Source organism: Camelus dromedarius, chromosome 7, assembly GCF_036321535.1.
Source record: "Camelus dromedarius isolate mCamDro1 chromosome 7, mCamDro1.pat, whole genome shotgun sequence".
NCBI classification, from domain to species: domain Eukaryota; kingdom Metazoa; phylum Chordata; class Mammalia; order Artiodactyla; family Camelidae; genus Camelus; species Camelus dromedarius.
Genome location: NC_087442.1, coordinates 20,558,933 through 20,583,505, shown reverse-complemented (window position 1 = coordinate 20,583,505; position 24,573 = coordinate 20,558,933). Strand labels below are relative to the sequence as shown.

The window sequence follows — 24,573 nt, the reverse complement described above, 5'->3', positions numbered from 1 at the left end:
TAGTCCTTAACTTCTTTAACACAAGAGAATCTTAAAGACATATTAGATCTAGAAAGGAAAGATATAATTACAGGGGATGAATATATAAAATCTTGTATTAGTATTCCCTGGGGGTAACAACTGCAAAATCTCAGTGACTTATGACAAACCTTTTTTTCTTGTTCTTGGGTCTGGGGATCATGCAGCACTGCCTGACTCAGGTTGACTTGCTAGATTAGCTCTGTTCCATATGTTGTCTTATTCTGGCATTAGGCTGATGGAATAGCCTCTATCTGGGACATACTGTTCCATAGTGAAAGGGTAGGAGCAAAAGACCAAACCATTACCATACAAACACACTTAAAGCTCCTGTTTGGATGTGGCACAAGTCAAATTGCTCATATTCTACTGGCAAAAAGCAATTCACATGAAGGAGACTAACAGTGGGCCAGAGAAGCATATACTTCTAGAGAGGCAGTTGCAGCCAGACATATGGGTAGACAGTGAGTCACAGCAGCTTCCCAGTGAGCTCTTGAGATTGGTAGTGAGACTTAGAGATTCTTGAGAATGTCAACAGCTCTCCAGTGAACATTTGAAACAGTGCTTTACGCTGATATTCTGTGTGGCTTTTTTGTTTGTTTCTTTGTTTGTTTGTTTGTTTTTTGGTGGGGGAGGTAATTAGGTTTATTTCTTTATTTTTAGAGGAGGTACTGGGGATTGAACCCAGGACCTCATGCATGCTAAGCATGCGCTCTACCACTTGAGCTAAGCCCTCCCCCAAGTGTGGCTTTCTTGACCTTCCTTGTCCATAGATCCCTGGCTCTTCCACCTAACAATAATCAATGTTACATAAAGACAATCCTATTGACAAATGTTTAGATGGTTTCCATTTCTCCCTCAAGTAGTGGTGTGAGTTGGAATTATTTCCTCTAGTCCCTTTTTGAGATGACCCGTATTTACATAAAACTAGCTCAGGTGAAGAATACACCAAAAATGGCACTGGTTCATACAACAATCAAACTCACAACTTTGGTCTCATTGGATGCTATAACTGATGAGCTAACTAACCACCTTAACATCCAGGCTAGGTCAAGTATGAACTCTGGGGAGCGAGGTGCTGAGTGTGTTTAGGGTAATTTGCAGAAGTTAAGAAAGTGCTGCCATTATCTCAGAAATACTGGGCACAGCCAATTAACATCTGCTCTGCTTATAATACAATTCCAGGTTAGACTTTTCTATAAGAGTGTAATAAGAGAATGTCCTCTTTAATAAAACAATGTTTTACAAAATATTATAAAATTTAGCTATAAATAATATTTGTGAAAAGCCCAGTAGGTTCCACACCAGCTAGTACTATTCTTATGTGTTTAACACTAATACATATTCTATTACATACTTTATATCATGCTTTTCAACCTGAGGGACATCAAAAATACATTTTCAATATGGCTACAGCATGACTTTATTATCTATACATTAAATATAACCTTGATCTGCCTCTGGGTCTCTTCCTGCTTTCTCATTTTCTCTCAACCAAAAAAAGAATATAGTGATAATGAAGAGAATGACTTACCTCCCTTGTAATCTCACCACTCAACACTGAGCTATTTATATATAGTGGCAGTTTAACAATTTGAGGAAATGTGTAATCTCTAAAATGGGCTGAGAACATTGATAGAATATTGGCAAAGCATTGTAACAACATGCAAATCTTTCGGAAATGTTGGCACGGGTAAGTCCTAAATGGTGATTTTTGGAAAATACGTGAGTTACTTATTTCACTTATTTTTCCACTAGTGAATTTTCAGTAGCCTCTGGTATTCCTTCAGAATTCCTGGTCTGGAAAGTATAGAAGGTAAGTCCTGAGGACTTTATACCTTCAAACACCTTTTCCAGGTGAATGAATTTCTAAGTGTTTGACTATTTTAAATATTATTATTAAAATGTTAAACTTCAATATTTGGAAGCAAATTGTTTTATGGAATTATATCCTTGAGTTGAAAGGGATCTAAGTTCCTCTAGGCTAATCTCCATCCAGTGCAAGAATTCCTCTAATAGCAACCCCCAGGTGCTTACCTAGCCTCTCGTATTTTCATTGACAAGAATATCACTACTTCATAGTTTCAATAGTAACTGAAATGTCTACAAGAGAAGTAAGAAAGTATAATCAATTTATGGTATTATTTGGTCCAGAAGAGCCATGAATACATTTATGGAATCCAAAAACCTACCATTAGCTATTTAGTTGCACCTTCTGTCCCACTGTATATGAGTTCCCTGCAGTAGAAAGTTACCAGAAACCAGGTGGCTTAAAACAAGAGAAATTTATTCTCTCACAGTTCTGGAGAATTCTGAAATAGTGTGTCAGCAGGACTGCAGCCCCTCCAAAGGCTCTCAGGGAGAACCAGTTCCTTGCCTCCTCTAGCTTCTGGGGGCTCTAGGCATTCCTTGGTTATTCTGCATCTGTGGTCACATTGCTTCCTCCTCTCTCAAAACTCTGCCTCTCTCTTATAAGGGTGCATCTGATTGAATTTAGGGCCCGTCGGGGTAATCCAGGATAAGCTCCTCAAGATCCTTAATTACATCTTTTGCTATATTCACAGGTTTTGAGGATGAGGACGTAGGCATACCTTTTGAGGGGGCCACCATCCAACCCACTAACACACATCAAACACCTAACAGATAGCAATATTGGTTTAATTATTCTATCATTATTAGAGAAGTAAGGCAAGACCTAGGGGAAGTTATTTTTTATTTAGGCAGTACTTGCAGCTATTGATATAGTCAAAGGAGATTCAACTAAAGAAAAAGTTTTAGGCTTGGATAAAGGATATGACATGAGGGAACATGTGTAAAACTGAAGAATACATTTATGTATTAGTATTTTTGTTAAGATATATGTAGAAAATTCAAATAATTTTCAGAGTACACAGTGAAAAATGTAATCTCCCAACCCAGATCCCTATCTCGTTCCCCGGAAATAATCACTATCAACATTTTTTTCTATTTTTTTATTCTTTCAGAAAATTCTCATGATAATACCCATGTCCTCCACACCGACTTTTTTTTACACAAATGGGAGCGCCATGTACTGCTGTATACCTGCTTTTATCATTTATCCCAGAGATCTATTTTTCTATATCAATATTCTCTTATATGACTATAAATTTGATTATCCAACAATTAAATCAAATAATTCTTCCCTAACACTGCTTTCAAACATTTTTCAGCTAGGAAGAAATGTTAGAAGAAAGGGTAAATATTGGAAGAATGTGGTGTGCGTGCATGTGCTTGTGTGTAGTTGTAGTAGGGGTGAAGGTAAGGGAGATTCACTCAGTTATAGCAATAGGCCAGAGCAATCTGAAATACAATTTCCTACCAGCAGTTCTGGCCATTCAGACTCCCAGATCCTGTAGATAGAATGAGATTTTGCCTGAGTGGGCTTTGGGGAGATGCTCAGCCTGTTTGCTCCTTTAGTAATTAACTAGATTTAAGTTTCAAAAAGCAAGGATTTTAAATTTTTTACTTTTATTTGATAGAAAAAACGAAGTCTTTCTAAGGAACTACAAGAGTACAAAAGTGATCCCACCTCTGCTCAAACACCTCTGGTGACAGTGAGTTTAATAAGACAGCACCATCTGTCCCCTTGCCTCCAATGGAAACATTACTTTGAACATTCTGTAACTTTTTGTTCCAATGCTTAATGGAGCTGGCAGGACAAAGATCCTCCATGTGGATGCTTGTCTTTGTCGCAAGATGTGAGATTTTACCCAGAAAGGCCATACAGCATAATGGCTCAGACTGAAGGAGCCGGACCCAAGTTGGTGAGTTATTACATCCAGGCTCTGCCTCTGTTAGCTGTGTGATAAGTGACAAGTTATTTCAACTCTCTGTGCCTCAGATTTTCCATCTGCAAATGGATATGAATACTACCTACCTTCTAGAGTTGTAAGGATTAAATGTGTCAATATCATAGTGCTTAGAATAATGCTTTCTAAACATGAGGGTTCAATAATTGCTGGTTATTCCCACTTCAGTCCCCTCCCTATTAAAGAATCCCCCAGCAAGAACAATAAATAGCATTTAAATTCTCTAGCTCAGGGATCAGCTAACCATAGCGCATGGGCCAAATCTGGCTCACCAACGTTTTATACAGCCTGTGAGCTAAGAATGGTTTTTACATTCTTAAATGGTCGGGGGGTGGGGGGGGGGTGGAAATCCATACAAGAAAAATACTTTATGACACATGAAAATTCTATGAAATTCAAATTTTAGTTTCCATGATAGTTTTATTGGAACATAGCCACACTCATTCATTTACATGTTGTCTATGAATGCTTTCATTCCACGTCAGCAGAGCTGAGTAGTTGCAAAAAGAAGACATAAAGCCTGCAAGCCTAAAATATGTGCTATCTGAGTTTGCTGACCCCTGCTCTAGATGATTTTCTTTCCTGAGTCTTCCCCACCTGGTATTACTGTGCCCCAAGGTTCTCACTGCTGGGACCCTAGTTGCTGACCAGAGATTATCTACAAAGAACATTTAATTTTTTCTGTAACTTCCTCTTCAATATTAGGGCTATAGTGGGAGAAATGAATGCAGTGCTGTACTGTTGAACTTCATGAGATAAAAAGAAAAAGAGAAGAAAGGAAGGAAGGGAAGGAGAGGGGGAGGGAAGGAGAGACCACCAGAGTAGGAGGGAATAGGAATTTTTAAATGTAACTTCTAAGAAAGATAGTAACAGAACATTCTAATTTTGGATACTCTAAGAATGCGTGCTTCAATTCTGGTAATGTTATATTTTTTTAAAGAACAGCACAGTTAATGTCACTATTTATAAAAAAGACATAAGGCTGTGTATTCACAAATAGATAAAATTAACTAGTGCTATTCCCATGTGAGTTTGAATAGTTATCTAAATTGAACATCATCTTCCAGTTTATGCAGGAAGATTTTTTTGGTTCTTGTAGAATAAACAGATTTTAAATCCTAAATATTAAGTGATTCTTCAGTGGACTGGTATGTGAGAAAAATGCTTATTTGTCAATGACATTATCCCTTGATTCTAACAGTAACCTTCGTTCTTTGTTGTAAGTCTGCCTTTCGGCCCCACACTTCAGCAGCCCTCCTCATCGAAGTTACACCAAATGTCCCTAAACCATTCATTTTACGTCCCACCTGCCCACTGACAAATCATGCTTTCTTGTGCTTTATATCTTTTTTTTTTCACCTTTATTGAGGTATGACTTTATTGAGGTATAACAAATAAAATTGTAATATATTTAAAGTATACCACGTGATAATTGATACATATATACATCATGAAAGAATTCCCACAATTGAGTTAATTAACACATCCATCACCTCACATATTTACCTTCTTGTGTGTGAGAGAACACTTATGTTCCATTCTCTTATCATACTTCAACCATACATTATAGTGTTACCAAGTACAGTCACCATGTTCTACGTTAGAGCCTCAGGCCTTATTCAGCTTATTACTGAAAATTTGTACCCTTTTATCCATCTCTCCCCATTCTATTGCCCCTATCCCCAAACTTTATATCTTTTAAAGCCAGGCTTACTGGAAACACTTTGATTCACAAAGCATTTTCCCATGCATTCTATCTTATCACCTTCACAGCAAGCCAAGCGAAGAAAGTGAAGCTCAGAGAATTGCCCCCAAATTACATAACTAATAAGTATTGAGGCCAAGACCTGAACTCACATCTTCTGCCCTCAAGTCCAGGTACCTTCTTGAAGATTTTAGTGTTAACATGCCAAGCTGGACAGACAGAGCTGGCTTTGACTCTGCTTGTGTGAACTTGGGCAAGATATTTTCTCTGACCTCACATGCAAATCGGAATATAACAGAAATGCTGTGAGGTGTGCAGAATGCTCTGCAGGGTGCCTGACGCCAGCACTCCTTCAGTGTTAACTATTATTTGCAGCACACAGTGATGAAGCTCTAGTCTGAAATGATGAGGGTGTCAAGGGAGAGATCGACACAAGAGAATTTCCAAAGGATGCCCAGGCCTTGGTGATGGACTTATTCAAAACGGAGAGAGACAAGTCAGAGATGACACAGAGCAGGAGACGGGGAAAGCAGTGTGGCACTGACAGTGGAAACTAAGAGAGGCCGACATGGAGGTGAGAGGCCCTAAGTCCAGGCAATAATGAGGCCTTAGGACTGGAGCTCGGATGGAGGCCCCAAGAAAGATTGTGTCATCCCGAGAGGGGCAGTCACTGACATTAGCTGAGACATCACATGAGGGGGAGACCTCATCAGAGGGAGAACCTCACAGCGCTGAGGACTGGACTTTAAGATCAGCCAACACTTGAGTGCAGCGGAAGGCAGACAGGCACGAGATGGCTGACTGGGGTCAGGATGAGCAAGGAGCATAATGCACAGCTCAGAAAAAAGTCAGGAGACTTAACGGGAAGGAGGGGAGGGGAGCAAATTAACAGGCTCAGAGGTCAATGAGAACGAAGAATTCCCTGAGCTTGGCAGAATGAAGAGGATAATATTGCTCACTAAATCACAAAAATTACTCCATGAATATCTGTGCCTACTGCTGTGGCATACAGAGATGAGTCTCAGAGGCTGCTCGCTGTGGAGCAGAGAAGTCAACATATAACTACAGTTCAGATAAGTGCAATGCCAGAGGTTTTGGCTGGCTTTAATTGGCATAAGGTGTTGTGATTAATGAGCTCACAGAGATGGTACAATTTGTGCCAGGCCTTTAAGGTGGAATAAGCTTTTGATAGGTGAGGGGGAGAAGGCGTTCCAGGTAAAGGGGACCATATTAGCAAAGGCTGGGAGATGTGAGTGAGACAAATCCCAGAGACTAAGGAATGTGGCAAAAATGAGGTATATAGGGCCACTGAGAATAAAGATAGAAGAGCAGATTGAGGCAAAATTTTCAAAGGCCATAAGTACCATACTAAGGAGTTCTTAACTGTAGGAAGTAGTCATTGAAAGTTCTTGGAAATGGATGAAACATGATTAAATCTATGCTTTAGAAAGAATATTGGATGGAGTGCAAGAGGCCCGCGAGACAGGAGGGCCAGGATACACCTTAACACAGGTGGTGGTCTGGGGAGCAGGGAAGAAAGGGGGGAATGGGCAGTCCCCCAGAGAGATAGGGCTGGACAAGAAGTGACGGAGGGCACACTGAGGTTTGAGCCTGGGCGATTGGGCACAGGTGGCACCATCCATACACAGGAAGGTCAGGAGGCAGCTCAGGTAGGTGTATGTGAGAGTTCTGGATACAAGGAAGGAGGTATCAAAGGTGATGAGTTTACAGTAGTGCCTAAAGGGCTGCTAATGTCTTAGCCAAACAAAAAGAAATGCACATTTGCTATGATAAGTGTTTTATTTTAGATAGGGTAAGGCTGAGGTTCCTAAAAGCTGAAGTTTTAAAACCGATTTTATCCAGGTATAATTTACTTGTAATAAACTGCCCTCATTTGAAGTGTATAATAAATTCTGACAAATGTCTATACCTGCACAGGGCCAGCTTCATGGGCATGCGACCAGTGGTCACAAAGGGTGCTACTCTCAGAAGGGCTCTGTGCTTGGGATTTAATGCTCTGAGTTCAGTCTTGAAATTCTTAATTTATCTTTGAATTTGTTTTGTAAACAAAGCTTGAGACAAGGAACTGTGGTGGGGGAAGTTACTTGGAGCCTGAGCTCTGCCAAGTCTCTCCTGTCACCCTCACTTCCTGTAACCCTCTCACCCATTCCACCCCCACCCCACCTCAGGTCAGGATGGCACCCAGATGTCTCAGGGCAGGGTATGGCTGCACCCCAGTACATTCAGAGAGTAGCATGTGAGCATCTCACCCATCAGGGTCCAGGTACCAAGCACATCCCAGCACAGAGGCTGCTGCATTTCCTCGGAGGTCACCCTGTGAGGTGGCAGCCTGGGGAAGGGAAGATACCTGGGAAAGGTTGTGTCCCTGTTCCCCTGGGGGAACACAACATTCAATAGCAAACAAAAACAGCAGGATAGGTTGATAGAAAAAAGATTTCACAAGAAAAAAAAAAAGGAAAAAGTTTCATAATTTAGTACCTTTAGTGGCTTTTCCCCCTGCTTCCCTATATTTTCATTTTGCACTGAACCACGTAAATTATGTAGCCAACCCCGCACTGGTGTTACTACCACCACATCAGGGTGCAGTATATTTCCATCACTTCCAAATTTTCCTCTTAACCCTTTGCAGAGTCAATGTTCCCCCTCTAAACACACTTCATGTCACCACACCCACACCCCAACCACAGGTCTACTTCTAAGACAGCTGAATTTTAAAACACGGCAGCAAGGCTCTGGACCTTCAATCTGGAACTCAGGAAAAGCAGGGCTGGAACAGATTTGGGAGTCAGCTTGATAGGGGTTAACCTGAGAGAATTATGGTGATTCAAAGACTGGAAGCAGGGACTGTGAGCCCCCTCCATCCAGAGATTAAGGGGGGGGGCCAGCAGAGGAGGAAGCAAGCGTAGGCAGAGAGGACAATTTGCCATGTCAAGGGCATATGGACTCAAAAACACTACCAGACAAATTAAAAGCAGTTGGAACTTGTGTTTGCTTTGTTTGATGAAGGATTAAAGAAAGTATATATATGAGAACCTGGTATACAAATACTCCTCTTTGGAATCCACCTCATCAATCAAAACAAGGCAAACAAAAACACACCTTACCCCTGGTTGCAGAGCCTTTCAGGACCCCACCCCTGCTTCTGGGTCCAGTCTCCTCCTGTCCTGGGCCTGCAATGTCCTTTTCCCTGACCTTGGCATAGCTGACTTCTCCTTATCATCCAAAACTCAGTTAAACCTCCTGAGAGAGACCTTCCCCACTCACCAATTTAATTTTTTTAACTTTATTTATTTATGTATTTATTTTTCAATATCATATTTTTAAATTGAAGTATAGTTGATGTACAATATTATATGTTACAGGCATACGATAGTGATTCACAATTTTTAAGTTATACTGCATTTATAGTTACTATAAAATGCTGGCTACATCCCCCATGTTGTACAATATATATCCTTGTAGCTTATTTTATACCTGATAGTTTGTACCTCTTAATCCTCCATCTCCATTTTGCCCCTCCCCCTTCCCTCTTCCCACTGGTAACTGGCTCCTTCTCTACATCTGTGAGTCTTTCTTCTGCTTTGTTCACTAGTTAGTTGTATTTTTTTAGATTCCACATGTAAGTGATATCTTACAGTATTTGTCTTTCTCTGTCTGACTTATTTCACTTAGCATAATGGCTTCAAAGTCCATCCCACTCACCAATATTAGCAGCCAGCCGTCACATCAATTTAATAACACTCAATGTAAAACATCCTGTTGCACCTACCATTTTTAATGTCTGCCATGTTCCCCATTTCATGCCCTCCCCCTCTAAAAAAGGGAAGAACTTTGTTGCATTCATGGCTGAATTCCCAGGCCCTAGAACTGAGTGTCAGGCACATGACAGATGCCTAATAACTTGAATAAAAAGGAATGAGTCATAAAAATGAGGGTCCTAACTCCCAAACTGTATTCTTCTGCAGGGAGGATGATGTCAGGATGAACTCAAGGTTGGGAGGCGAAACTGCAGCTACTGTATCCTTTCTTGCCTAATCCCACGTCGGGTGTAAGAACTTTTTTCAGGCCTTTTTACAAACATTTTATAATGTTTGTATTATTACAGGCTCTTTTACAAACTTTTCCCCGTGTTATTTTCACTTCAACACTCAAAGGCTTTATCTCATTTTCCGAAAAAGGTCATGGGGTCTTGGATAACTTCACCAAGGTCAGCCAGTGAGTGGCCGAGCTCGCACGCACAGCCGAGTCCGCCCACTCCAAGGTCAGTACCACACACGCGGCCCACCGCCCGCTGCCCGCCGCTCGCCCCAAGGGGTCTGGCCCGGAGCTCGCCTGCGCCCACCCCGTCGCCCGAAGCCAGTCGCCCCCCGCCGAGCCCGGGTTCCAGGCGCTCGCAGGTTTGGTCGCCGTCGCGCGATGTGAAATGACCCAGCCAGCGCGGCGCGGCCAGCGGGGACCGCGGCGGCTCTCAGGAAGGCGGGGGCGGGCTCGGTGCGCGGGTTGGGCGGGCGGGACTCGGCTCAACGGCCGGGCGCCAGGCCCCGGTGTCCTGGCAACAGATAAACACTGCGCGGCCCCGCCCCCGCGGCGCGCGCCGCCGGGCATTTGTGCGCGCGGCCCTGCGGCGCCCGCGAGCCCGGTGCCCCAGCCCCCGAGGCGTGCAGCCCGCACTCTCGGTGCGGCGGGTGCTCCAGCCCAGGTCGGTGGTCGGCGGCCCCCCCTCACCCCGGCGGGCTCCCCGGAGTGCCTCGGCCTCCTCGCGCAGCGCCGCGGGAGCGGGCTCCTGAGAAGCGTGGCGAGGTCCCGGGCCTGCGGCGGTTCACTGGCGAGTGCGGAGGTGGCAGCCGGGTGAGCCGCAGGAATGGGCGCGGGGGCGTCGCCCCCAGGCGATGCGGAGAACTGGGGTCTCTCTCTTTATTTCAGGATTGGAAACATATGCCACACTCACCTGCTCAACTGAGAAAGCATTGCTATGGTAATACACGTCTTACTTTAGTATAAGAGGTTACGATGCTTTTGTTAAATTTATTAATACCGTTTGCCTCCTAGAGGCAAGCTTTACTAAGATTTATTGCCCGCGTCACGAGATTTCCGTTGTGGGTAGTGTCCAACCCAGTGATCTGTACACTTGGGGTAAAGATGAAAGGGGAGCGGGGTTTCCTAGGTGGGCTGTGCCGCCGAACGGGACAGCAACCGCAGAATCAGGCTAAGCCCTTATTTGCGAGTTGGTTGAAGTCCCTTGGTTCTGTTGAACAACTTTCACACCCAGAAAATGCCGTGGGCGCCAGTGCACACCAACAGAGACTGGCCATGCACTTAGCTTCTGCTGTCGCCGCCCAGGGGCCCATGTGGGATTCTTCTCTGTGGGTTAAGGAAATACAAAATGAGCCCTGGTGCAACTTGGAGTGCCCGCTCTAGAGAGTGATTCTACCTTCCAACCCCATTTTGAGGAATGGCTTTGGTGGAGAACTTTTGTGCGGGGAGTTCTTGCATTTTATGCCTGGGAAAACTTGCAACATCCTTACTTACACCTAAATTCCAAGTCGTTGGCTTACAGAGCTCCAATGTAAACGAAACCTCGCTGAATCGCCAAACTGCCATTTCCAACTTCCCGCTGGGTCTCTCCACTAGAGAGCCTTTTCATACTGTGTTCAAAATCCAGCTCTTTTAACTACTACCATCTCAGCTCTTCCCAACGGCACATTCATTCTCGTGGCCTCAGACTTGCAAGCATTCCTGTTCCCTAGCCCTCATCTAGTCTCTTGGGGCCTGCCTCCCACCTTCACTGCCGCTGTTAGGCCCTCCTTACTACCAGCTCCTGGATTCTGGCAGTAGCTGGCTATCACTGTCCACCGGCTGTCCATCTCCTTTGATCTCCTTCCCTGCCAGTCTGATCATCCCTGAAGGGCTGTGACATTGTAGCCCCCACCCCAGGTCCTCTGGGACTTGTACTGTCCGCTGAACTAGCCACTGCTCTGCTTGAGCTTGGTGCTCAGAGCCCTTGGTAAAGGGGCCTCAACCTCTTGAGCTTTAGCTACCATATTATCTTCTCTGCTTTAAAAACAAAAACAAAACCCCATTCCACCTAGACCCACATTCTTCTGGAAGCCTTCTGCACCTGCCCCATCTTGAACTATCGATCTACTTAAAGACCGACCATCTCTGAACTACCTCCTGCTCCCCCATTGCTCCCTAAGTGCCCATAGCTCTCTGCACCGCACTTATGGTGCCTTGCCTATTTGGCCTTGGAGAGCCTTACTGCTCACCTCCCATTAGACTGTAGTATAGAAATGTGTTTGTTAAACCTGTGTTGCTTCCAGTTCGTTGTGTGTAAAAGCACTAAATAAATATCTCTTGATTTTAAATTTAAGTCATTCCCCGGTTACTTCCTGTGGTCAACACTGCCATTTTCTTTCAGAGACCAGGGAACTGAAGCAGAATGGTTTAATAAGTAAAGCCATTTAAGCTGATGGCTTCTCACTGCTCCTTGGATAAAGGTCAAATATCTTAGCTTACAAGGCCCGCAGGCCAGAGCTGCAGCCTGCCTACCTTTCCAGCCTCAGCTCCTTTCACTGCCTCTGTGGTTGTTGCCTATGAGCTGACCACTTTGACATTTTTTTTTTTTTTCTGTCCATTTAACTTGACAGGCTGTTTGCTATGCTTGGGAATTCCCTAGCCCTCAGCCCAAAGGCCATTCCTCAGGAACCCTTCTTCCTTATCTCAGACTAGGTCACTCCCCCACCCACCCAATGTCATCATAATGCCATGTACCCTGGGCTCTCCTTCACAGCAGAGTTGGTAAGTAAATATGTTTGTGATTTCCCCCGTCACTGGACTGTAAGTCTCTTGAGGGCGGAGGCCCAGATCTGCTTTGCTCTCCATCTAATATGGGGCCTCATGCACAGGAAATATTTGTTAAGTATTCGTTGAATGAAGGAGGCATCTTAAAATCCAGAAAAGGAGAAATACACATTTGCTTTCTAAATCATTTGTCTGCATTGCACCCGAGTTGCATTTTATTCACTAGGCATATTTTATTCATCCCGACAATGTGCCAGACATAGACAAAAGCTCTGGTTAGGAAAACATACAGTAAACACATAAACAAAAAAATACAATTAAATAGTGAAGAATGCTTAGGGTAAGGAGAGGAAGGTACTGCTGGGAGGGTTGTTGGGAGACCATCTGTACCTCCTCCCCCTTTGCCCCAAGACAGTCCCAGTTGATGTTTGTTAATGTTTGTTGACTTGTCTTGGTTTGACAGTAAGTTATATGGTCACCCTAGTTATAGATAGAATATAGGCGTGATGTCTGGGAGGTTTTTCTGAAGAGGTATTTGAGCAGAGGCCAGCACAAAGATAAGAGACAAATTATGCCCCCTATGAAGATCTGCAGGAAAAGGAGGGAGCAGGCAGGAGCTTAGCGAGTTTGGGAACTAGAAGGCAGGCCAGTGTGTCTCGAGCCAAATTGGTCTTCATTAAGGAGTTTGGAGACTTTTAAGTCGGGAGCTCTGTGTTCTGAGACCAGAACAGCCAAGACCCATGGGGTTGTATTCAGCCAACCCAACTAGCTCAGAAACTGAAAAATGTCATTCCCTTATAATAATTTCTTAACAGATTTATTGATGTATAATTGATATACAATAGATTGCACATATTTAAAATGTATAGTTTGTTAAGTTTGGCATATACACCCATTAAGCCATCACCATATTCAAGGATTATTTGCAAATATTTTCTCCCAATCTGTGGCTTTGCTTTTCATTTTCCTAATGTTATCTTTTGAAGAGCACACGTTTTAATTTTGGTGGTGAATTTAACAATTTTTTTTCTTTTACAGACATCAATTTGGATGTCATACCCACGAAATCTTTGCCTAACCCAAGGACACAAAGGTTTTTTCCTCTATTTGCATCTATAAGTTTTATAGTTTGGATTTTTCTAATTAGGTCTGTGAGCCATTTTGACTTAATTTTTGCATACGGTGCCAGTATGAATCAAAGTTCATTTTTTTTGAAATGGATATTCATTTTTCCAGCACCATGTATTGAAGAGATCATCCTTGCTCCACTGAATTGCTTTGGCACTTTTGTTGAAGATCAGTTGCATCAGTTGTTTGTGTATGTGTGGATCTATTTCTGGATTCTTTATTCTATTCATCTATCTACCTTAACACCAATATCATATTGTCTGGATCCTGTAGCTTTCTAGTAATTCTTGAAATAAGGTAGCATTATTCCTTCAGCTTTGTTCTTCTTTTTCCAAGTCCTTTGCATTTCCATATGAATTTTAGAATCTTCTACCAAAAGATGAGAACTTTCAATAAAAAAAACTCAAACTTTTGTGAGAATCTTTGTTCTCAAACCATTTTAAAGATTGACAAGCACTTTTTAAAAAAAATTATTGAAATGTAGTTAATTTACAATATTTCAGGTGTACAGCAGAGTGATTCAGTTATACATATACATGCATATGTATTTTTTCTTTTCAGATTCTTTTCTGTTATATATTACTACAAGAAATTGAATATAGTTCCCTGTGCCATACAGTAGGTCCTTGTTTATTTATTTTAGATATAGTAATGTGAAGACATGCACTTTTTGCAATTATTCCAGGTAAGTGTGTTTGACACACAAAAAAAGTATAAAATCAGAAAGGAAGCCAAGACTTAAAATCTTTAAGAGCTTTTGGCAGTGTCCATCCTGTAACCTGAGGGATGCTTTATCAGCGGGTGCAGTTATCATATGGGGCTCCGTGTTGTTTCTCTTCATTTGGGTTTCCTCTCAGAAGCTGGGCCACTACGTCAACAAGATACATCTCGTCTTCATTCCTGGGCTTGGTATCTAGGAGCGTCCTCCATTTCACTTAACAAAAATATACTTTTGGGTTTTTAATACACTGACTATGTTTCTCTTTGTTTAGCTTGGGACATTTTTAAAGTGAGATGCTATGAACAGGACATCTATTTCACACAAACATTTAGCCTTTGCAGGCATCCTTCATGGCTTACTACACTCCTCCTTTCCCTTGCCTAGAAGAGACACTTTCTAAATAACAAACTTCCACCTGTTGTCTTCTGTATGTGTGGGCCATAGGACATAGAGAAATCCACTCAGCTTTGTGCAGCTCCAGCAAAACTTCGGAGATAGTTTATTCCCCGCTGAGGGTAGTATCCATTCCTTTGCCCAGAGGGCGTTCACCCAGCAGCCTGGTGGCAGGGCTAGCACAGGCACCGAGCCTGGTGGGTGCCGGTTTGCACAGTGACTTCGCTGAGTCTCTTCTTTTCCATTTTTAAGACAGAAATAATACCTACCTCCCTTGAAACACAGCTCTGAGGATTAATGGTGATAAAGGTGATAGCAGCATGTACATGTACCGAGTGCGTACTTCATGGCAGCCCCCGGCTAAGTGCTGTATATTCCTGTCCCACTTAATCCCTGTGACTGCTTAATGAGGTAGAGTCACACAAGTGCCAAAACGTATATTTGATCCTGATTATCTAATATGTTTTCATTTGATTTTTATTAGGAAAATTTCCAAACAGGCACAAAAATAGACTAATGAAATGAATCCCCCATATCTCAGATTCAGAAATTATAAGCATTTTGCCACCTTTGCTTTGTCTGTCCCTCATTTGGGAGCTGGAGGAAGGAGAAGAAAGGTGTAGTATTTCAAAGCAAATCTCAGGCTTGCTTCCATCTCATCCTGCAGATTGTAGTGTGCCTCTCTGAAACGTGTGAACGTTTTCTTCCATGACTCAATGCCTTGTCAGACTTAGTAGAATGAGTAATTCCTTGATATTGTCAAATCCTCAATTGCCCCAAAAAAGTCTTTTTTTACAGCTTGTTTGTCCTAATCAGAATGAAAACAAGGTCCAGACATTGGTTGCGTTAGGTTGGGCCTCTGTTAATCTGGGGGGCCTGCTAGGCATTAGGTTGTGTGTGACTTCTCCTCCCACTCCAGGCAAAAGGTTCTGTTGTGGTCGCAGTTTTTTCCTTTTAGGAATTCTTTTCCCCGTCAGTTTGGTGGGAAATGTGGAAAATTATGTCAAGGTTATAAAAACTAATTTTTGCCCCGTATACGTCCTTGTCTTTGAAAGCCAGGTAAAGGGAAAAGAAAAGGCCGGGGCAAGTCCCGCGAGAAGAAGCAGAAGAAACCAGAAGTGGACATATTCAGCCCCGCCGCAATGCTCAACCTCTACTACATCGCCCACAACGTGGCCGACTGCCTGCACCTGCGCGGCTTCCGCTGGCCAGGCGCTGCCAAGTCCAAGAAGGGGAAAAACAAGACCTAAGCCAGAGCGTCTCCCAGCTCCTCTCTATTGCAGAGAACAGCACTTGGGGAAGAGAAGGCAGAATAATACCAGTGTTGCAAGCAAAATAGACTCTCCTGAAGACAATTTGAGATGCAAGCTAAATGCGCTTTTCTGTGGTAGTTGATGATAAAGAAATGCATTTTACTTCCTTAGCTAAACCCAGGTCGGGTGAGCCACTCCCGTTCTTCAGAAGCTAAGGAGGGAAGAAAAGAAGTCTGAGTAATTTCCAAATAGCGTGGTTGCATTGACAGAACCTTCAAAAGTTACTATAATTCTGGGTCAGAATTAAACCTTGCTCTCCAAAGGCAGTTCTAGCTTGCATGAGTTGTTTTCTTTTGCCAGTGGGGGCATGTTATTTAGAAAAGCACAGGATTTGCTTATGAACCTCCCTCTTTTGGGTAGTTTCCTTTCTTTGTCTTTTTTAGGAAAAATAATAAATATTTTGTTTCTGTAATTTTCTTCTCAACAGCCTAACTCTTGTCTGATTTGAATTAGCCACTGGTGGAGACCACGGTTGTCATTCCTGCTCTGACCCTGCTAGGGTGTAGGGACAGTGGCTCACACAAGCCCACAGCATCAGTGATTGGGGCGCAGGGAAAAGAGGGCAGGTCAGCCCTCGCCCTCCTCTTCTTTTTCTTACACTCGACTCCTCTCCCTCTTTTTCTCCACACTCACATCTTCTTCCCACCTGCAGCCTTTCTCTTAAACTTGGCTGACCCTGACTTACAGAGTTGCCTTGGATCTCCCCAGCCTGTACAGAGACACTTAAGAGAGAAAACCACAGTTCGTTCTCCTCGGCCCCAAAGGCCTAAAAGCCTCAAATGCGAAACTTGGAAGGAAAGGTATTTTTAAGTAAAAGCACCATCTCTGCATCACTTAGCATCCCACCCCTGCCTTCTGCTCTGTCTCCTGGCACATCTCACTACCTCCCCCGGCGCTGACACCTGCACTGTTGTCTCCATTCACAGTTCTGAGCTCGAAGCTAATTCCTCCAGGCAGCACCTGTCCAGAGACAGGTGTCTAGTTTGTTGGAATTACTTTTCACGATGTCACAGGCTGCCTTGTGGGATCTCAAAAGTTCACAAAGCTTGCTAAGGAAGGCTGCAACCCAGGACACAGGACTTCATAAATATCAGAGAAAAAAAGGCAATCATGTGAATCTTTGTAGCAGAGAAGTGGGGTGCTTGGAACCCACGTGAGTTTGTTGGGGGTGACGTATGTCTGGCTGTATCGTCTGTGTAGACTCAGTATGAGCCCTTAGCTGTTGCCAAAGGAGCCCTCAGTAGGGTGAGGTTGGTGCTCCCTGTATCCTGAAGGGGCCCTTTCTGTTCTGTTTCCAGGCCTGGCAAACAGGGCCACCTTCCCACTCAGCTGGAGACCACTGGGCTGGATCCGAGCGGTTTCTGTTTGTAGACACACCAACTCTAGTCCAGTCCTTCTGCAACTAAGCTCGCACCATGATCAACTGAGGACTTGTCAAAGCACAGAATGCTGGGCCCTACCCAGTAGGAAGGATGGGATGCGAGAATTTGCTTTTCCACTATTCTCCCAGGTTGTGCTGCTGCTGGACCAGACCCTTGGAGAAGCACTGCTCAAGTTAACTCTGCCTCACCAGATGCTAAAAGGCTTGTTGAGCCAATGAACTTGTAGGATGTCTAAGACCCTCCTCTGCCTCACTTGAATTCAAGAGCTTGTGTCTAAGCAGCTATGTTTATTGGCACATTGGGGAGGTGGCATCTGCAGCTCTGCCTTCTGATCTTGTCACAGCACAGACGACATGTTGAGGGGAGAGCAGAGATGTGCCAGTCAGCAGACTTTTACGGGCTTAGGAGATCATCTGGAAGTGGAAATGCTTTCTTCTTCTGAGGTGGTTAAATGATGAGCAGGAAGGATTTTCAGCATCGGAATAGAGGAAGTGCTGATCTGACTGGATGGGGCACGTCGGTGCTGCAGATTTCTCCCCAGGTTTTAGTAGAGTAGCTAAAGTCTAGTTTAGTCTTATGCTCATTGGAGCACAGGCGTTCTGAGACGCTGTTAGGAGCTTTAAATTATATAGCTACGATGGTGGTATCGTACATGAGAACTCTCACATGTGAGCCATAGAAAAGTTGTGGCACATTTTACTTTGAAATTCAGATTTTTTTGTGAAACACTCCATTTAAAATTTAAACAAAATTATCTCATTTTAATAATTTATTGATCATCTCCTATTCTTGGCACCAGGAAGATGCTACCCTGCAGGGGCCCCCAGCCTGGGGAGGGAGGCCGATGCCCGGGTTCCATCATGACAGAGAGCAGCTCTGTTTCTATTTCAGTTTCAATAAAGCGCATTCATCGTACAGTTTGTGAAGGTGATTAAGAGGAGGATAGGTCTGCATTTATAGGACATCTGGAGGAACTCTGATAAAAAAACAGATCCTCGAGCCTGGTTATTTTTTATTTCCCCTAAACCCAAATCAGCCAGGATCCTGATCCTTCCTGCGGGTGAGGATTCAAAGGGGAGCGTATGAAAGGAGCCGTGATGGGAAAGTCCACACACAGGCCACATGTGATCTGTGGGAGACAGGATGCCTCACTATGAGGCTACTGCAGCTTTTGGTGATGAAGGCTCTATTTAGGAGTGAGGGTAGGGGCTGGACCCCATGGAACAGCAACCACAGGAACAAGCAAAATGTCCATGGACAGGGAAGGAAGATTTGGTACTTCATTTAGATAGAGAATATTTTTTAGAATGGACGTGCCCCTTGCAAAATTGGTGATGTAATTAAAAAGAGATAGTAACAAGTGTTGGCGAAGATGTGGAGAAAACATGACCCTTGTTTGTTGCTGGTGGAAATGTAAAATGGTGCAGCTGCTATAGAAAACAGTTTGGCCGTTCCTTAAAACGTTGTAAGTAGAGTTACTGTAAACCATATACCCAGCAATTCCACTCCTAGTTATATGACCAAGAGAATTGAAAATATACACACAAAAACTCCCATCTGAACATTCGTAGCAGCAATATTCATCATAGCCCCAAGTGAAAACAACCCAAATATCCCCCAACAATGGCTAGACAAAATGTGGTCTATCCATTCAGTGGAATATTACTTGGCCATAAAAAGAAATGACATTCTGATACCTGCTTCAACATGGATGAACCTTGAAATCATTGTGCTAAGTGAAATAAGCCAGACTCAGAAGGCCACATCTTACATAATTCCATCTATATGAACTGTCCTGAATAGGCAAATCCAGAGAGTCAAAAAGTAAATGAGTGGTTGTTGGGGGACAGGGAACTGGGAAGTGACTACTAATAGGTAGGGGTTCCTCTTTGGGGTGATGAAGTGTTCTGGAGTTGGTAGTGGTGACAGTCACACAACCTTGTGAATATACTAAAAACCACTGAATTGTACACTTTAAAATGGTGAATCCTATGGTATGTGAGTTCTGTATCATTTTCACAAGCTGATGACAGCTAGCAAAGATCTAAAAAGCCTGGGAGATACAGGAAGTGAGGGCGAGTACCTGATGCCAGGGCCAGTGCCCTGGACTGTGGCCTTTTCTCCATCCTCTTATGCTTTGTTTCATCCTTCGACAACATGTTTTCAGCAGCCACATCTGGCAGGCACTGGGCTCGGGGCTGAAAGGGAGACCACAGTTCTAGTCCCAGCTGCTTACCTGGCTTCATCCTTCACGGGGAACCGGAGGCTCTCAGGCTAAATAGATCCCTTCAACCTTCTGCCCCCATCCACCCTCACCAAGTCTTCAGGGAAGACTGCATGTTTAGACTGACCTCCTGCCACTTGACTTCTGAATCCCTTCCTTCCATTTTTGGGCATAGAGCTTACTTAACTATCCCCTTAATAATGTACACAGAGAACACTGGAAAAACAAACGTCACGGAGAAGGTAATTAGAATCACCCCAATGAACACATCTGGAGATAAGCTCTGCCAACATTTGGGTATATTTGGTGTATTATTGGACTCTTTCCTACGTGGTGATAGGAATATATTTCCATGTGTGGGAGAGTGTATTTTTGTTTTAGGACAAGTCTTTATCCTGTACTTTCAAGCTCTCCCTCTGCCAGCTCCTTCCCCTCAGCCTAGAAAAGGAAGGGCTCCCCCACCTTTGAAAAGCAAAGGTTGGGGCTCACTGAAGTCTGGGGGCGGGTTTTGAAAGGAGATGCCTGTAACGTTGAGAACTGGCCAGGTCATTAGTCATTTAATGAATGTTTATGGAGGGGCTGCTGTATGCCAGGCTCTGGGGTGACAGTGATCAGGCCAACAGACGTGCAGTCTTTTATGGAGCTCAGTCTTCAGGTGGCTGGAGTGGGTAGTCAGTAGTCAGTGCTATGACAGGGGGTACAGCCCTGTCACCGAATTTTCTGTGACCATGGGAAGTTCTATATTCCTGCTAACACTGTAGCCACACCCACATGTGGCTGTCGAGCATGGGAAATGCGGCCAGTGCAGACTGAAGAACTGGATGTTTATTTGACTTACTTGTAATTAATTTCAATTTAGATAGCCTCATGTACCCACGTGGCATCCCTGGTCTCTACCAGATGCTGGTAACACCCCTTCAACTGAGACAACCGAACGTGCCTCTGGATATCACCAAATCTGGGAGGCAAAGTCATCCTCAGTTGAGAATCACTGACCTAGATTCAGGAACTAACATTTTGTCACATTTGCACATGTATGTGTGTATACACACACACACACCTCTCTCCATATCTAATAAGTATATATATTATATACATAGAGAATATAAATCATATATATATATATACATATACATATATGTGCACATATATTTCTTATATACAGATAATCTGAGCAAATGTGACAAAATGTTAAGTTGTGGATATCTATATACTACAGATGCATATTACACATATTTATAATATATATGCATCAATGTGTATTTTACATACATAACAAATGTGGAAAAATATTAAAATACGTGTGTGTGTATATATATATGTGTGTGTGTGTGTATATATATATATATATATACACTTTTCTTTCCTGAACCATTTTAAAGTAAGTTGTATACATCATTATCCTTCACCCCTAAATACTTTAGCTCCTGAGAACAATGACATTCTAGTTCATAACTACAATAGGATTTTCATGGTCAAGAAATTGACATCAATACAATATTATTTTATGGCCCATATTCATTTTTTCCTAATTATCCCAGTAGGCTGGATTATTTTTTGATCAATGATCTAATCAAGGATCACCTATTGTGTTCATGTCTCTGTAGTCTCCGTTCACCTAAAACTGATTCCGCCTTTTTTTTTTTTTTTTGGTCTTTTATGACGTTGACATTTTTGAAGTCTAGACCTAGTTATTTTGTGGAATGTCCTCTTTTCAACTCATTACACTCAGACTTCTGCCTCCACTGCTCCAGTGAAAGTGCTTGATTACTGTCATTGTTCCGTTAATTCCAAAATTCCACAGATTGCAAACCATACCATCATTTTATGTACCACTAAGAATGGAGGGATGGGGGGACGCACCACCAATGAACAATGAAGTGCCATGGGTTGTACAACACATTGTGTTCAAATGTGAAAAAAATGTGTCTTTGAATGGATGGAATTTGGTAATTGCCAAGCCAGTGTCCTGTTTGTGTGCACTCTCTTCTTCTCAAGGCTCTTTTCTCTGGGCTTCCTTGATTGACACCGTCCCTCCTGGCTCTCTTCTAGCTCTGCCTGTGCTTCTACAGCTGTTTTACTTCTCCTCTTCCTGTGGTCTCCCTTTACATGTTGCTTCCCCCCTTGCGCCCCACCTGGGCTTTGTGCTCTACCACTTCCCTCCTCCTCCTCACCCCAGCCTGCCCACCCTCCCCACCCTCTGTGATTGCACCAGGTTTGGGCACCTGGCTGTAAAACACAAGCTAGGCGAATCAGACCTTCTCCCTGGGGAACATGAGGTGGCCGTGGAAAATTCAGGGAGATGCCGTACAGTTGGGGATCAGGGCTCAGAAGAGAGCTGTAGGCCAGGCATGTAGGTTTATACGTATTCAACTTCAATGAAAGCTCTGGTCAGCATAGTGCGGAGATAAGGTGCTGAGTTAGGAACCTTGAGAACAACCTCCTTTAATTTATGGGCAGAAGGAAGAAGTGGAACTGTCAACAGAGAGGAGGGTAGCGAAAAGGGAAAGGAAATCTGAAAAAAAGGGGGTCTGTGGGGCTGCACGTGGCAGAGATGTCAGGGCGGATTCGGAATGGGAACAGGGACCGTGTTCTTCCGGACAAGGGTCCTCCTTGGTCTCAGGCTCCTCTATAAAATAGAAGATGAGAGTAAATGTAAAAGGGAAGAACGGAGGCTTCTTCCGCAGCGCACAAACCAAAACCTGGGGGTGTCGGGATCCGGGTCTGCGCCCGACGCGTCCTCATCGCCCCCTGCCGGCGGGAGGATGCAGCGTGTGTCCCTGAGCCTTGAGAGCCCGAGAGGCCGCCTGCTTGAAGCGGGGTCGCGGCCACGGCCAGCGGCGCATGGAGGCTGGGCCCAGGCCGGCAGAACCACCGCTGCTGGGTTTGGGGTCTGCCTCGTCTTTTGTCTTACGGTGAGGACCTTCGTGGGATTGATTTTCCTCCCCACCTGACATTTCTTACCACATACAAATCTTGTGTTGGCCGCTGCTCTTTAAAAATAGTTGAAATCGCATTACTCTTCTACTTCCAATGTTCCCTTGGCGACCCCATCGCTCTTAGGATAAGACCAAACTTCCCAGCAAGGTCCAAGCGCTGCGTGGTCAAGCCCTTGCCTCCTCCCCGCGTCCGAGCACGTCTCCGCCCGGTTCTCTGTATTCCTGCTGCTCGAGCTCCCTTCTGCCTTCAGGGACTTCCCTCCCATTGTTCCCTCTGCAGGGAACACTCTTCTCCCTTTCACACGGGCTAACTTCTGATCCCAGCCTTACATCTTCCCTGACCCCGGGCCAAATTAGGTCATTTGCTGTGTAAGCTCTTCAGGGCCCTGTGCTTGTCAACACTTCTACAATGCAATGGTTGACTGTGTTATCTTCCTTGCTGGAAGTTAGCTCTCTTATAGGAAACTGGACTTCTTATTCATGGCTTTCTTGTTCCCAGCTATACTGACAGCACCTTGGCACATAAATTTTTGTTGAAGGATTTTTCTAACAAGCTAATATGCTACGGTGGCAAATAAACTCCAGATCTCGCTGGCTTCAAACAGCAAAGGTTTATTTCTTAAGACCGCAGTTCATGGAGGGCTGTCCCAAATGTGCCTTTCTTCTTCAGGCTCGGTGTCCATTGACGGTGGGCTGGGGGCCAATTTGTGTCATCCTCACTCAACGACCCAGGCTTAGGCCACAGCCACCACCCAGGATGTCACAGGTCACTCCACAGTGTGAAGGAAAGAAAGAAGCGTAAATTGCACACGGGGCCCTTAAAGTTCCCACCTGGAAGTGACTCACGTCGCTTCTCTCATTTTATTGGCCAAAGCCAGTCACATGGCCACACCTACTTTAAGGGAGTGGGGAAGCAATGCCCAGCATGCCGGAGGGGAGAAGCAGAAATATTTGCTGCACAGCACTAGTAACTATTACTAGTGATAATAAAAAGGACTCAGAAAACAATTAGAAAGGAAACGAGGCTGAGAAACAAGCCGTAGTGGGAGTCCAATTAAAGAAGAAATGCGTCCTCAAGAGGCTGCAGCTATGCGCTCAGGTGTTGTTCATTGAGCCACCCGGAGAGGCGTCCAAAGCCGTAAAGATACCTGAGTAAGCAGTTTTCAGCCTCAGAACTCTTTTTATCTCTGATCCCATTTTCTTCTGCACCTCCAGCTTCTAGATAAATCTTTCAGGTAAGAGGACTCTTCTTAAATCGTTTATTTTGATTAATGTTTAAATTTATCGAAGTGAAATTCATAATCCAGCCATTATACGACTATTTGTGTTGAGACTGTGTGCTCCTTGATTTCCTGTGTAAAAAGGAAAGAGATTTTTTTCACCTGCAAAAAACCCTCCAAGCTCCGCCTTCCCATTTGTTCAAAAGCAGAACAACAATAAAAGAATCCCAGAAAGTGTGAGCTACTGCTCTGGGCTGTCTTCTCCCTGGCTTTCCAGGGTCCTGGAGCCCCCCTACAACCTCTGCCACCGCCCAGGGTGGGGGCACTGCTGCCACAGCGGGCTCCAGCCCCCAGAGCAGTGTTCGGCCAAAGCTGGTCTCTGGGCAGGTTTCACCCAGCTTCCCTTCTACCTCCATGGCTGCAGAAAGGTCTGTCCACTCTGCCACGGAACAGTCTCTCACAGCCCTGGAGACAGGTCTTTGTGGAGAGGAAACACCTGATCTTCACCAGGCCAAACACCCAGTCCCTTCACCACTTTTACTTGACATGACCCCTTTTGGTCACTCTCTTCTGGATGACACCAGTTCTCCATTGCCCCTGTCATTTAGGGAGCACTCCACCCTCCTGAAATATGGATGTTAGACCTTCTTTCCAGGCCAAGTTGACATGAGGCTTTTGGAATAGATTCATTTTTCACTTAAATAGCTCAAGGCATGGTGCAGTCACTGTGGAAAACAGTTTGGCAGTTCCTCAAAAAGTTAAACATAGAATTACCATGTGATCCAGCAATTCCACTTCTAGGTGTGTATCCAAAAGAATTGAAAGCAGGAAGCCGGACAGATACTTGTACACCTCTGTTCATTGCAGCATTATTCAAC

General features: G+C 44.1%; 1 protein-coding gene across 1 annotated transcript; it reads left to right on the top strand.

Annotated features, from left to right (window-relative positions):
* Positions 1-10,202: 10,202 nt before the first annotated feature.
* Positions 10,203-16,342, top strand: SMKR1 (small lysine rich protein 1). Its single transcript, XM_064487372.1, has 3 exons — positions 10,203-10,422; positions 10,498-10,549; positions 15,673-16,342. Exons 2-3 carry the CDS (start codon positions 10,547-10,549, stop codon positions 15,865-15,867), a joined length of 198 nt encoding a protein of 65 aa, XP_064343442.1. The 5' UTR covers positions 10,203-10,422; positions 10,498-10,546; the 3' UTR covers positions 15,868-16,342.
* Positions 16,343-24,573: the final 8,231 nt, after the last annotated feature.